The sequence below is a fragment of the Rattus norvegicus genome, chromosome 8 (assembly GCF_036323735.1).
Source record: "Rattus norvegicus strain BN/NHsdMcwi chromosome 8, GRCr8, whole genome shotgun sequence".
NCBI lineage: Eukaryota > Metazoa > Chordata > Mammalia > Rodentia > Muridae > Rattus > Rattus norvegicus.
The window spans coordinates 125,243,801-125,257,330 of NC_086026.1; the positions used below are offsets into that span (position 1 = coordinate 125,243,801).

The following is a 13,530-nucleotide window of genomic DNA, read 5'->3' on the forward strand; positions in this document are numbered from 1 at the left end:
GTATAAAGGTTTCTTCCTATGTTTCCATTATGACTCTTTTTTTTCTTACAAGTAAAAGTCACATTTAAGATTGTGATTTAGCACAGTGAGCCTTTATTCTCTGTTCTTACTCATCTTCTATCAACAGAGGACCTGCGAAAGTGAACTCTACTGTGGAGAGCTAAGAAGCACTGGGCCTTCCAATCCTGTATCTGGAAATCTGTTTTAGTAGGAATACCCAGAGACCACAAATCATTCTTACGCTTGACTAAAAGCCGTACAAATACTGTTCTGAAACTGTCTCCCGAATGAAAACGATCTGAAGTACTGTGTAATCTTACCAGAATTTAAACGTGATCTCAGAGCCGACTTGTAGAGTCTAGCTAAGAATGCAACCTCATGCGATTCTATGGCCCACGGGCAGCTAAACTATCACCACACATTACAGGGAGCAGGGGTATAGTTTATGACAAACTAAACTTCTTTCTTGGAAACGTGACTGTCCTCTACATCCTCTGAGTAAAGGGAGTCATTTTTCTAGGTCCTTCATCCACAGTGGTATACATAAGGCATATCAGTAGTACACAGTGCCGCTATGAGACTCATAGAGACAGTGTCAAGGAGACACGCAGGCTTAAAAACACTAAGTCAGAAGCACGATGTACTCCCGTGTGAAAATGAGTGATCTCACGCTACAGAGGGGGAGGTCGAGATACTTAGATACGATGTACTCGGTGGCGCAATTCAGATTTAGATCAGGGTTTCTTGACCTCTGCTCCTGGGGTCTTTCTACACTGTTTAACCTGTGTCGGTTAAAAAAAAAGTATGCCTTGTTTTTTTCATGTCTTTACAAAAGACAAGATCTCCTGCACTAGGGTGCACACTGAACACTAAAGTGTGATTGCTGGTGCTCAGTCCATGGTGTTTGCATTGGTTAGTGATGTTGGGCATATGTTCGGTGTTCTAGGTTGTATTAGATGCAAATATCAGTGGGACTTCTCCTTAAAAAAATACAAAACTTTGCCAGTGAGTTCAGGCGTGTCATAGACGGAGATCAAGTGTACTACTGGCGGTTTTTGTTTTTGTTTTTGTTTTTCGCAGTTCACGTGACAGCTCATCTCGTTTGTCAACTTGAAGCCAATGAGAAGTGTGAGGAAGAAACTGCAGTTGAGGGATTACCTCTATCAGACGGGCCTATAAGCAAATCTTCTGGACAGTCCCTTAATTGCTAATTAATGGAGAAGGACCCTGCTCACTGTGGGCAGTGCTATTCCCTAGTCACACCGGTTTGGGCTATATAAGAAAGTTATCTGAGCAAGTCAGTTAGCATTGTTCCTCTAGGTCTCTGCTTTAGTTCCTGCCTTCAGGTTCCTGCCTCTGGGTTCCTGCCTTAAGCTCCTGTCCTGGCTTCCTGCCTTAAGCTCCTGCCCTGGCTTCCCTTGATGATGCCCTGTAACCTGTCAATTTCAGTCTGTGTTCTATAACAGCAACAGGGAAACAAATGAGAAAAATACACCTTTTGAGAGTAAGACTAGTCAAAAGCATCATAATTGTAAGAAAAGATTAAACACATCTGATTCTGTTCCTTCTCTTCAATAGTCACTATGCCAATACATCCACAGCAGAAATAAAACACTCAACCGGGTCAACTTCTCAGCGACTTCCTATTACTTCAGACGTTAAGTGAATAAAAAGCTCTTTACATGATTACTGTTGGAACTGACCTCTTATGTGTGAAGGAACTGGTAGGGCAGTGAATCATCTGGTAAACAGATGGGGAAAGGAAAACAGTCCATGTATATGGCCATGAGGTACAGCCCTACATGTGTAGGCAAAAGGGTCCTTTTCCAGAAAGAGATATGGTGCACATGGTGCACTGTTCTACATAATGAGAAGGACTTCAAGTCTAAAGGCAATGCCATAGGACCCTCGTCCTTGCCCATGTGAATGAGTGTTCCCTGGGAACATGCCAGCTTGTTCATGCTGGAACCCCACAGCTGTGTGAGGCCAGCAGCATCTAGGCAATTCTATATCTTCTCAAGTCCCAGGAACCAAACCGAACTCTTCCACTCACCGTTCCTGCCGTCCCCAGGGAAAGATGGTTCATCTGCTGCGTCAGGGGACCCACGATGTTGGTTGGCTGCATTGACATGGGGTGGTCCATGGTGGGTGTGATCACAGCACCCTAAAAGCACATACAATGTCCATCTGAAAACATGTTCCGTGAGGGAAAGACCCGTACAGAAGCAAGTACAGTTTTTGGTGAGTTTGCTTTTCATGGGAAACAATGAATAAATTCAGACTTGGATGATCTGATGCCCTCCATCTCTTTCTGTTCACCCGTGAGTGTGCTACACCAGCGAGCCCCTTCGCTGTGATACGGTTGGTGTGCAGTGTCTAACACACCTGACTTTTACCTTTGGGGGTGTTTTCAAATAAGTCATATGCACCTCCTCTCCCATTGTTCTGATATATTTCTTTGGTTGAAAATTGTGAATAGTGATAGAAATCCTCTCGTTTTTCTTTCTTTTTTCTTTTTCTTTTTTCTTTTTCTTTTTTCTTTTTCTTTTTTCTTTTTTCGGAGCTGGGGACAGAACCCAGGGCCTTGTGCCTGCTAGGCAAGCGCTCTACCACTGAGCTAAATCCCCAACTCCTCACTCTACCACTGAGCTAAATCCCCAACCCCTCCTCTCGTTTTTCTTGATGCTGAATAAAACTTTCAGTTTGTTTACTTTTTCCATTTAAATCTTTTATGTGGTGTGTAGTATGGTGTGTGTGTGTGTGTGTGTCTCTCTGTGTGTGTGTCTGTGTATGTCTGTGTGTGTGTGTTGTGTGTGTGTGTCTGTGTATGTGTGTATGGTGTGTGTTGTGTATGTGTGTCTGTGTGTGTGTGTCTGTGTATGTCTGTGTGTGTGTTGTGTGTGTGTGTCTGTGTATGTGTGTATGGTGTGTGTTGTGTGTGTGTGTCTGTGTATGTCTGTGTGTGTGTCTGTGTATGTCTGTGTGTGTCTGTGTATGTCTGTGTGTGTGTGTCTATGTGTGTGTGTCTGTGTATGTCTCTGTGTGTATGTCTGTGTGTGTGTGTGTGTGTATGCATATGTTTGGACACAAGCTAATGCACATGCATGCTTTAGCATGTGTATAGAGGCCAAGGGATATTGTGTGGGAGTTGATTCTCTTTTCTACCATGGGACCCGGGAATGAACTCCTGTTGTCAGGCATGGTGACAGGTACTTTTATCCTCTGAGCCATCTCCCAGGCCCACGGCTTATTCCATTTATTTGTGATTTAAATAAGCATTTCTTGTTTTCCCCAATGTAACCTGTGACTGGGGTTGGGGATAACGGGACCCACGTGATCTTCTTGACAGCATTAAGGATGTAGCAAAGCCTAACATGAATTACCCAAGAATCATGGTTACTATTTCAGTGTCTTTACTTCCTGGTTGATCTTTTCTTAATTTCTTCCTTGATTTAGCCTTTTGATATAAGAAACTACACTGAGCATCTTGAAGCTAGTATACGTATGTATAGATATGCATACACATACATGTACCATGCATACACCTATACATCCAAGTGTTGTAGTTTGGTTTTGGGTGTATGATTTGTGTATGTGGGATGCTGCTGATGGTAGTGACAGTGGCTGTAGTGTACTTGTTAGTGTGGGTGTGCACATGTGTATGCACATGTGGAATCCAGAGTCCGACATCTGGTGCCCTCCCATGGTGTTCTTCTTCTTTATCATTGCACAGGATTCTTATGCAAATGACAAGATATATAAGCTTCGATTCATAATCATAAACAGGTACACACATTAGAACTTAGGCAGACTACTTTTCTTCCTGCTCCTTGAGTCTCCTTACTAAAAGCAATTTATTTTTTTCCTTAAAAAAAAAAAAAAGAACCTTCCCTGTGAATCCTCTAAGAACTAATCCTTTAAGTCCCCTGGGGACAAACTCCAGAAGACTCTCCTAGCTCAAGTAGATGCTCGCTGATGCATTTGTCTAACTCTAACAAAGACATGGCACCCTCTCAGCATTTTAACCCCGTGTGGTCACATGAGTTCGTTCTCTTCCTGAGTCCCAAACACACATGGCCTCTTAGTCCTTCCATCCCAGGGCTCACCTGCCACAGTTCCAGAAATATCTCAATTTAATCAGCCTGACTACTCACATAAAGGAATAGATGTGAAAATCCACAATCAAGACCACGGTGTGTGGGCGCAGAGCCATCCTCCTCTGTGCCCAGGAGGCTGCCCTCACCCTGAGGTGTTATAGGAGAGACAGACTTAAGGTTTTATTTGGGAAGCAGTCTGTGAGCGAGGTGGGCAAGCCTGTGACAGATCCATCAAAATTCTCCCAGGATAAGAACAGAGGGACAGGGTGCCCGCACTTGGAATTAATTTGGAGAAGATTGTCTGATCTCTCGGAGACGTCCTTCACAGAAAGCTGTGTTTGGGGAGTCATTTGAGGGCAGCTGCTGGTGCGCTGTGTCTGCCTATAAACCCGAAATCTGCCAATCACACAGAAGAGTGGGAAGGGACTTGTCATAATCTGGAATTGTAAACAGAAGACCAAGCACAGAGTGGAAAATAATAGGAGGGAAAGACTCCCCAAACAGATGAGTTACTGTGAACGATGCCATGAGAATTCCTGGGAGGAATCGTATAAGAATATTTGCTTGTCGTCAGTAAAAATGTCGGACGAACAGAGAATCCCCACAAGTTATCAAGAACATTAAGCTGTTTAGTCTCAAGGGAACGGAAGATGCTCGCAATTAGTGAGTTAACTGGAAATGATTGACAGGAACCTACTGGAGAAATGAAGTCTTGACAGTGCTTTATCAAGGACACATACCTTAGAGGGTCTGAGGTATTGGTTATTGAAACAAAGACTGGTGTTTGCCAGCCATGGTTGCTTATCAATGTCAACAGAATTCCTTTCCTATTGTGCAGCACGAAGGGGAAATGCAAAAGGGAGAGGACAGGAAATTCTACACTTGTTAAGGCAAACCGGCACCCTCCGTATACACTTTCAAATCTGTCCCCACCGATGCACTTGAGCCATGGACTTCAGAGTGCTCTGTGACAGACTTTGCCAACACATTCAGGGTGACATTGTCTCCTTGAAATATATAGAATGTGCTATCTGACAAGCATTCACTGGGTAAATGGCAGCACAAGAGGAGACATGTTTTTCATTCCAGAGTCTCTGGATGTCTGGATTTGCTCTGTGTTTAAGCTGCAAAGAAAAATCCTGTAGCTCACTCCTTTAATACCTCCAACAACAAAAAAAATTCAAGCAATGGTCTCACGGCTGATGGGCAATCTAGTCTGTGTGAGCCACTGCTGCTGTGAGATAAAGCCCTTCTTCCTGTCCTCAGAGGGAGGACATGGACACACAGCCCAGAAGTCTGGGATGACAGCAGTCATTTGGGAAAAGTATGTGGAAGTCACCTCAAGCAAGGCAGGATAGGAGGACAGAGTAAACTAAAGGACACTGGAGGGAATAGATCCCCCTGGATGCTGGCAGGGACTCAGAAAGTCCACACAGCAGGTAGATCGCCTGCAGACACAGCTCTTGTTTTCTGAAGGGCGTTGCAAACAAGGGTGTTAAACCTAGACAGCTTACCCAGGGCCTGGAAATTCTCAGCCTTGTGTCAGCACTCTCTCTAACCCCGGAATATACACAGTACACTCCCTAAAACCACCTTATGGTTTCATATATAAAGGGAACTTCTTTAAAAAAAATTGAAAGCATTAAGGAGATTGACTCGCATATTTTTTTTTTTACTTTTAAAACTTTACGTACTTTTTAAATTTTTAAATTTCTAATGCTAGCTCTCTGTAACAGGCTCACTAATTTAACTGCACTCAGTCCCCTCCTGGCATACTTTTCTGTAGCATAGTCAAGGGTCTGGCTTTATGTGAGTGGAGGTCTCTAAAGGGGCAGGGACCTCCCCCGGCTGCAGGGAGCTGTGGTGGGGTCCATCTCTGCTGTTATGGCTGCCGTGAGCGTCAGTGTTCAAAACTGGACATCAGAAAAGAATCTCTGCTCTTGATCTTCTGCTAGTATCTGAAATGAACTTGAAATCTTTGAGAGTCCATTCATTTCCTGACAAAATGATGGGACTCTTCACGCCCAACAAAACATGGACAGTCACTGGCAGGAAAGCACACACTAAACTTGGGTTTGGGGAAGCAAGCTCAGGCCCTCTGGAGAGCATCAGGGCTCTTAACTGCTGAGCCATCTCTCCAGCAATAAACAGGAGATTAAACAATGTCCTTCCTTTGCGCTGCTTTGCCATTGTTTCTGGGCATGGACCTCTGACTGTGAATCATCACAATACATTTCAAGAAGCTCAAAGGGGCCAAGGCTGCACCTTGCAGAGGTGAGATAGGGCAATTTCCTAAAGAACTGAAACCACTGATTGGTCTCAGAGCTTCCACGGGATCAGCTTAGCATTTTAGAGCCCTTTCTACATGGCATCTATATAAGCCTCGTGTAGTGCGTGTCTCAAATCACAGGACTGCTGAAGTCAAAGGTGAGGAGGGCATTGGGAAAACATAAAGTAAGAAAATTACTCAGCTAAATGAAAAAAAAAAAAGGAGAACGGTGACCTCCCCTTAGCCCGTGTCCTCCTAGTGTTTCATGCCAAGACATTCAAGACTCGCACTATATGGTTTATTTCATATACTGATTTATGCAACTGGGTTTTTAAATAGGAACTGCTTAGCATAACTTTTAAAAATATAGCTGAAGGTCGGTTTTTATTTTGTCCTCAATCTGATTTTGTCTTTCTGTCGCTATAATATTTTTAGAAGAAATATCCCCTTGAATTTATATATATCAAACTATTTTTAGCACAGGGAACATGGGCGGCTTAAAAACCCGGCAGTTCATGTCAATGACTGACAGCAATAGTGAATGATCTACAGCAGTAGTGAATGACTGACAGCGACAGTGAATGACTGACAGCAATAGTGAATGACCTACAGCAATAGTGAATGACTGACAGCAATAGTGAATGAATGACAGTGACAGTGAATGACTGACAGTGACAGTGAATGACTGACAGTGATAGTGAATGACTGACAGTGATAGTGAATGACTGACAGCGATAGTGAATGATCTACAGCAGTAGTGAATGACTGACAGAAATAGTGAATGACTGACAGCAATAGTAATGATCTGCAGCAATAGTGAATAACTGATATGTGTATGTGTGTGTGTGTGTGTGTGTGTGTATTATATATGATGCTGTTTTATCTGTTTTATCACACCATGTCCAAATAAACATTTTCTGATGTAAATTGCTTTTGGTGATGATGTTTTATCACAGAAACAGGAAAAAAAATACAAGGTTGTAAAGAGCTCTTGTTGGGAAAGAGTAAAATAACCAAGACCCATTTCTTATAGTTAGGGACAACCATCAGGCTTCAGCTACTTTGACAAATTTACAACCAAATTGGAGGGACAGAGTGACTCCCCTAAATCCAGTTTGAAATCCAAATGGCTATGCTGGGGCTACTTCCCTTTCATGAAATGTTTCATAGTGATTTCTGAAAAACAAACAAACAAAACAAAACTAACAACCTCCCCCCCAAAAATCTCCTAACAAAGCCGAGAGAAAACAGCCAGGACAAAACAAGAACCCACCAGCTGGGCGTGGCAGTGGTAAACAGCCAGGATAATCTGGGGGCCACGAAGCCCCAGGAGTCCTCCTCCTGTGGATTCCTTTCCCACGTCTCCTGTTCTTGACTCCTTCAAGGGTACGCCTTAAAGCAGAGCCACATCAGATCACGCTCTGCAATCTGTGCAGACAGGAATTGCATGCAGCAAGGCGGCAAAAGTCTTTGCAAGCTAACTTTCCATGTCTCTAGGACGAATTGTCACTTAAATTAAAGAATGGTTAACAATGACCTGAGCTCCTGACTCGGGTCTTCATACTCTACCCACTGTGCCACACTCCCAGCCCCCAAGCTTCCATTCTGCTTCTATAATGCATTCCAAGGGGTAGGGTACATCCTTTATGCATTATAATAATTTACTGGAAGAATTATGAGTAAACAAAATTCCAAGTCAGAAAGTACTTTCGTGGCTGTGAGGAGACTCGGGATATAGGGGTGCTCACTGCCCTTTTAGAGGACCTGAGTTCAACAGCCGTGTCAGGCAGCTCCAGAGAATCTGATGCCCTCCTCCTGCCACCTCAAGTGCCTACAGACACATGTGGTACACAGCACGGACAGTCACACAAATACCTAAAATTTTCTTAAGCACTTTGATGTGCATGTGCATGTTCACATGTGTGGATGCATGAGTGAGTGGGAGTGCATACGTGTATGGCCCGAGTGTCAAGGTCAGACAATAACCCACAGTGTCAGTCCCTGTGTGGCATCCAGTTTTTGAAATGGGGTATCTCATTGGCTTGGGACTTCACCGAGTATGTCCAGCTAACTGCATCTGCCTGCTTCAGCCTCCCATCTTGCTCTCACTGGTACAGTCTATAACAAACAATTTGCCCCTCACTGATTAATTATTCACCCCCAAACATCATCTGCTCTAAAGTCTAGAATCCCTGGTGTATGTGTGTGTGTGTGTGTGTGTTTGTGTGTGTGTGTGTGTGTGTATGTGTGTGTATATATATCAACATATAATACATAAAAGCTCTGATTATGCAATACAAAAACCATATCAAGATACAATCATTAGGGGACTGGAGAGATGGCTCAGTGGTTAAGAGCACTGGCTGCTCTTTCCAAGGTCCTGAGTTCAAATCCCAGCATCCATGGGCTCACAACCATCTGTAATGGGATTTGATGCCTCTTCTGGTGTGTCTGAAGACAGCTACAGTATACTTATATAGTAAATAATTAAATAAATAAATACATCTTAAAAAAAGATACAGTCATTAGAAAAGGGCTCAGAGTTGACATCTTCCTCCTGGTTCGGACAGCTAACAGCTGACATTATTGTTTTATTATGGTGCAGCTTCTGATTCACTTGCCAAATGCTTTAGGTCACCAAGCAAACATGCCAAGGCTACTTCTACCTTTTAATGTTCACTCTTGAATTTAGATTTATTTTGTATATTATTCTACAACTGTGGTAGACAAGTTCAGTCTCTCTTTCCTGACAAAAAAAGTAGATTCAATCAAAATGGCATCCAGTTCAATCCCAACCCAAATCCTCAAGACAGGCTTCACAGAAAGAGAGAAAACATCTTAAAATTCATGGACGCATACAAGACTCCAGATAGCCAAATAGTCCTGAGTAAAGAAAGCAGGGCTGGATACAGCACCTCCCCAGAGCTCAAGATACACCGCAAAGCCATAGTGACAAAAACAGCAGGGCACAAAGGCAGACACGGAGGTTAACAAAGCAAAAGAGAAGACCCAAGCCTGAGAACACGCAACTGAATACGTTTCTCCTTTGATAAAGATACATACATAAAACATAGCAAAACGTTGAGAAAATATAGCAAATGGCACTGGGAAAATTGGATGTCTGTATGTAGAAGTGTGAAATTAGACCTGTGCCTATCACCCTATGCAAAGACCCATTCCAAAGGGAGCAAAGCCTCACTGTGCAATCTGGAACGAAGAAACTTCTAGAATAAATCATTTGTGGTACCTTACAGGGTAACGTAGGGAAGGACTTTGCATTCACTCAGGAATCAAGGGAACAATATTTAGATGACTAACCATATCTCAATCTTCCTAATGCTGAGACCCTTCATTCAGTTCCTCATGTCGTGATAACCACAACTATAAAATTATCTTTGTTGTTACTTTGTTATTAATTTTGCTACTGTTAAGAATTATAATATAAACATGTTTTCTCCAATGGTCTTAGATGGCCTCCCCATGAAAGGATTCTTCCACCCATAAAGGGATCAAGACCCACAGGTTGAGAACTGCTGAACTAAAGCTTCACGGTGAACTATGAGATGTTTTTTATTTTATTTTAATTCACTTATTTATTTGCTTTTTAAATTTCTGCGTGTGAGAGGGTGATATGTGTGTTAATATGTACATGTGCCTATGTTTGGGTGGGTGACCGTACCCATGAACGCACGTAGATGTGGACGCCACAGGAGGATGTCAGATGTCCTGCTGTATCTCTTTCCAATTTTTTCCTCTGAGACAGAATCTGTATCTGATCCTGGATCTGGGCTGGAGGCCCTTGAACCTGAATGATCCTTGGTCTCTAATGTACATAGCATTAGTGTTATAGGCAATGTCTAGCCTGCCTTTTTTGATGAGTCCTTGGATCTAATCTCAGGTCTTTCATGCTTGCACTGCAAGTGGCTTTACTCATGGAGTGATATCCTAACCCCCATCTAATTATTTCATTTGAAAGCTGTTGGGAGATTGTGTGTTTGCTTGGAGACAGAGTCTCATGTTGCCCAGTCTTGCCTCAAACTTAATACATCAGAGGAAGAAGATGAACTTCTGATTCTCCTGTTTCCCCCTCTGAAGTCCTGAGATCTTAAGCCTAAGGTCACTATGTCTGACTCTGATGCTGTTTAAGAAGGACATAACATCCATCCTTAAACAGCGAGTGCAGATAATTTTGCACACAGTCTGTCAAAAAGACACTATTAGATATAAACATAGTGGGGTTTTTTTTCTGCTCATAAATCAAATGCTCAGGTTGCTTTTTAACTGAAAGAATGGACTTTGGATGTAATAGTAAAAGGCATTAAAACCAAATTAGTTTTACCCACAGATGTCTCCTTCCAAGGGTCCTTATTGTACACCTTGCCTACCCAAGTGTCAACAAAGGTTTCATTTATTAGTGAAGTAACTATTAATAAATGTAATAGTCACTTTGAGTGAGAACCTGACGTATAAATATCACACTGAAGTGTTTCTCAAAAGCAAGTATCACAGACAATAGGGGATCTCTATGATGCCTTTTTCCTTTTATCCTGCTTTAAGCTTTTGTGCCTAAAAGACATGTGCTAAGAAAACAGGCTCGTCAGCAGCTGCTGGTGTTTTAACCAGCGTCCCTACAATACTACAGCAGGTGTTGGGAAGATGAATCTGTGGGAAGAGCACTTGGCTGTTCTTGCAGAAAGCTTGGGTGTGATTCCCAGCACCCACACGGTGGCTCCCAACTGTGTGCAACTCTAGCTCTAGGGGATCTAAGGACCTCTTCTGGCTTCTGTGGGCACTTCACGCATATAGTGCACAGACATGCATACAAACAAAACACTGATACATATAAGACACATCTAAAATTTTAATAATAGTAATAACAATAGGACAGAATGGTCTTCAAATGTATTAATTCATTGAGGGAGAACTGGAAAATCAGGACTTAGGGGCCCAATGGTCAAATGGCTTTATTGACTAAATATACAACAGAATTTATAGTTCTTATATCATTAAGCTCATCTACCTGCTATAAGAACTGATTCCATTAGTTTTAAAATATCTTCATCATGAAGATGGATTGTTCTTTATTTTATTTTGATTAATGTACGTGTGTCATGTGAAAGTATGCTACTTGTGTGCAGTGCCCTCGGAGACCAGAAGGGGGCGTCTAATCCTCTGGAGCTGGAATGAGCAGTGGTGAATAACCTCCCCCTAGCATTGGGAGCTGAACTGAGGGTCTTTTGAAGAGCAGCAAGTACTCTTAACTAGCTCACTGGAGCTACATCTGAAATATAGTGTAGTGTCTGTCTGTCTGCTCCTGCAATACCACTTGGTTAAGGGTGCTGGAGGACCAAATGAGAGCTCAGTACTTGTTCATACTTAGGCTCTTGAGATTTTAATGGACAGTGGCCCCAGGCTCAAAGTGAGCAGGAGGCTGCATTCTTGTGATCAGTTGAGCTGATGAACGTGCAGGATCTGCCCACCCACCATATACAAGGTGCACCCCCACAAATGCAGCATAAACCTTTAGTGTGTGTGCATGTGTGTGGGCGTGCATGTGTGTGCAGGTGCATATGCCTGCATGTGCATGGATGTGGGAGCAGGACAACAACCACAGGTTTCGTTCTTCAGCTGCTGTCCACTTTGTGTTTTTGAGGCAGGGACTCTCACTAGCCTGAAACTTACAGAGAACGGTGGACTAAATTGTCAGAGAGCCCCAGGTGTCCCCCCATCTCTTCCTCTTCAGCACCAATGCCCTGCTTTTTTATGTGGGCTCTGGAGATCAAACTCAAGTGTTCAGGCTTGCACGGCAGCAGGCCCTTTACCAACACGGCCATGCCCCAGCCCCACACCTTATCTGCTCATCAGATCTTTCTGGTGCTGTGAAGAGGCTTCACAATAACACGGAAGAAGCCCGAGATTCTTGCTGAACTTTGCTGCCAATGAGAAAAGAAACTCTGCACTCCATCCGCTAGCTGGCGATCACTCTGCAGATGTCCACACAGATTCCCAACGCACTGGAAGCTTCGAATGCTTATCCGATGCAATATTCTAGACCCATCTTCTCAGGAACAATGAAGCGAAAATGATTCCCAGTGGATGTGTGAATATTTATGGACTGCATAAGCCCCTCATTAACAGCTTCCCTTGATGACGAATTGGCCTGAGTCCATATCAATTGTGGCAGAGAGATGGGCCAGGTTGCTGAAGGAACCTGGGAACTTCCTGCTCAACTTACAGGGCTGATGGATGGGCAAAGCTCCCTGCTATCTTATAGCCATTGTTTATGATGTAGCAAGCCTCCAGTGTGTCACAGGACACCTCTACCCTTGCTCAGGATACCTCTATACTCCGGACTACTAGGAAAGTAGCAATTTCTCGGCTTGCAACTTGCTACAAAATGTGCTTTACTTTGTTGCTCTTCAGAGGACACTTCTGGGATGTATCTTTTAAGACAGTTTTATGCATTTGTCTGGTTCGTAGCAGGGGTTCAGCAAGACCTAAGGATATGGGTGGGAAGTCTTGATTGGATTAAACAACTAATTTCCTTTCCCCCTGAAAGCATCCTTTGCATTGGTTGGTTGGTTCTGGGACGTACTGATACTGACGTGCAGAATCACTTCAGGCCAAGCCCAGCCTCAGGGATCCAGTCTATCGTCTCAGAAGGACTTAGTGTTCGAGCTTCGTGGGGAAACATGTGAGATGTGATGTTTCCTCTCCACCATGGTTCAGAAAGAATATTCTTTGTGTGTGTGTGTGTGTGTGTTTGTGTGTTTGTGTGTGTGTGTGTATTGTGTGTATGTGTGTGTATGTGTGTGTATGTGTGTGTATGTGTGTGTTAGAGTGAATATTCTTTGTGTGTGTATGTGTTATGCCTGTTCATAAATGTACATGTATGGGTATATTTGTGTGGTGTGTAGAGAAAAATGTCACTGCCCCTTCGGCACTGTCCTCCCTCCATGTTTGAGGCGATGTTTCTCACTGACCTCAGCCTTCCAAGAAAGCAACACCAGCTGCACATCTGCTTGTCTCCACCTCCTCAGTCCTGGAATCACAAGTGACAGCCGCCATGTGGGTCCTAGGACAAGAAGTCTTGGCCTCCTGTTTGCACAACTTCCTTTGCCAATCAAGGTATCCTGCCCAATGCAGAGTTAATTTTCCACCCTA

The 13,530-nt window shown here is 43.3% G+C and overlaps 1 protein-coding gene across 25 annotated transcripts in view; it reads right to left on the reverse strand.

Moving 5' to 3' along the window:
• The window catches only part of Rbms3 (RNA binding motif, single stranded interacting protein 3), a 786,929-nt gene that overhangs the window by 60,490 nt on the left and 712,909 nt on the right, over positions 1 to 13,530 (reverse strand). For all 25 annotated transcript variants that reach the window (XM_017596208.3, XM_017596203.3, XM_039082840.2 and 22 more), the window contains one exon: positions 2,054 to 2,164. In XM_017596208.3, the coding sequence (XP_017451697.3) occupies positions 2,054 to 2,164 (111 nt within the window). The remainder of the gene's footprint in view (positions 1 to 2,053; positions 2,165 to 13,530) is intronic.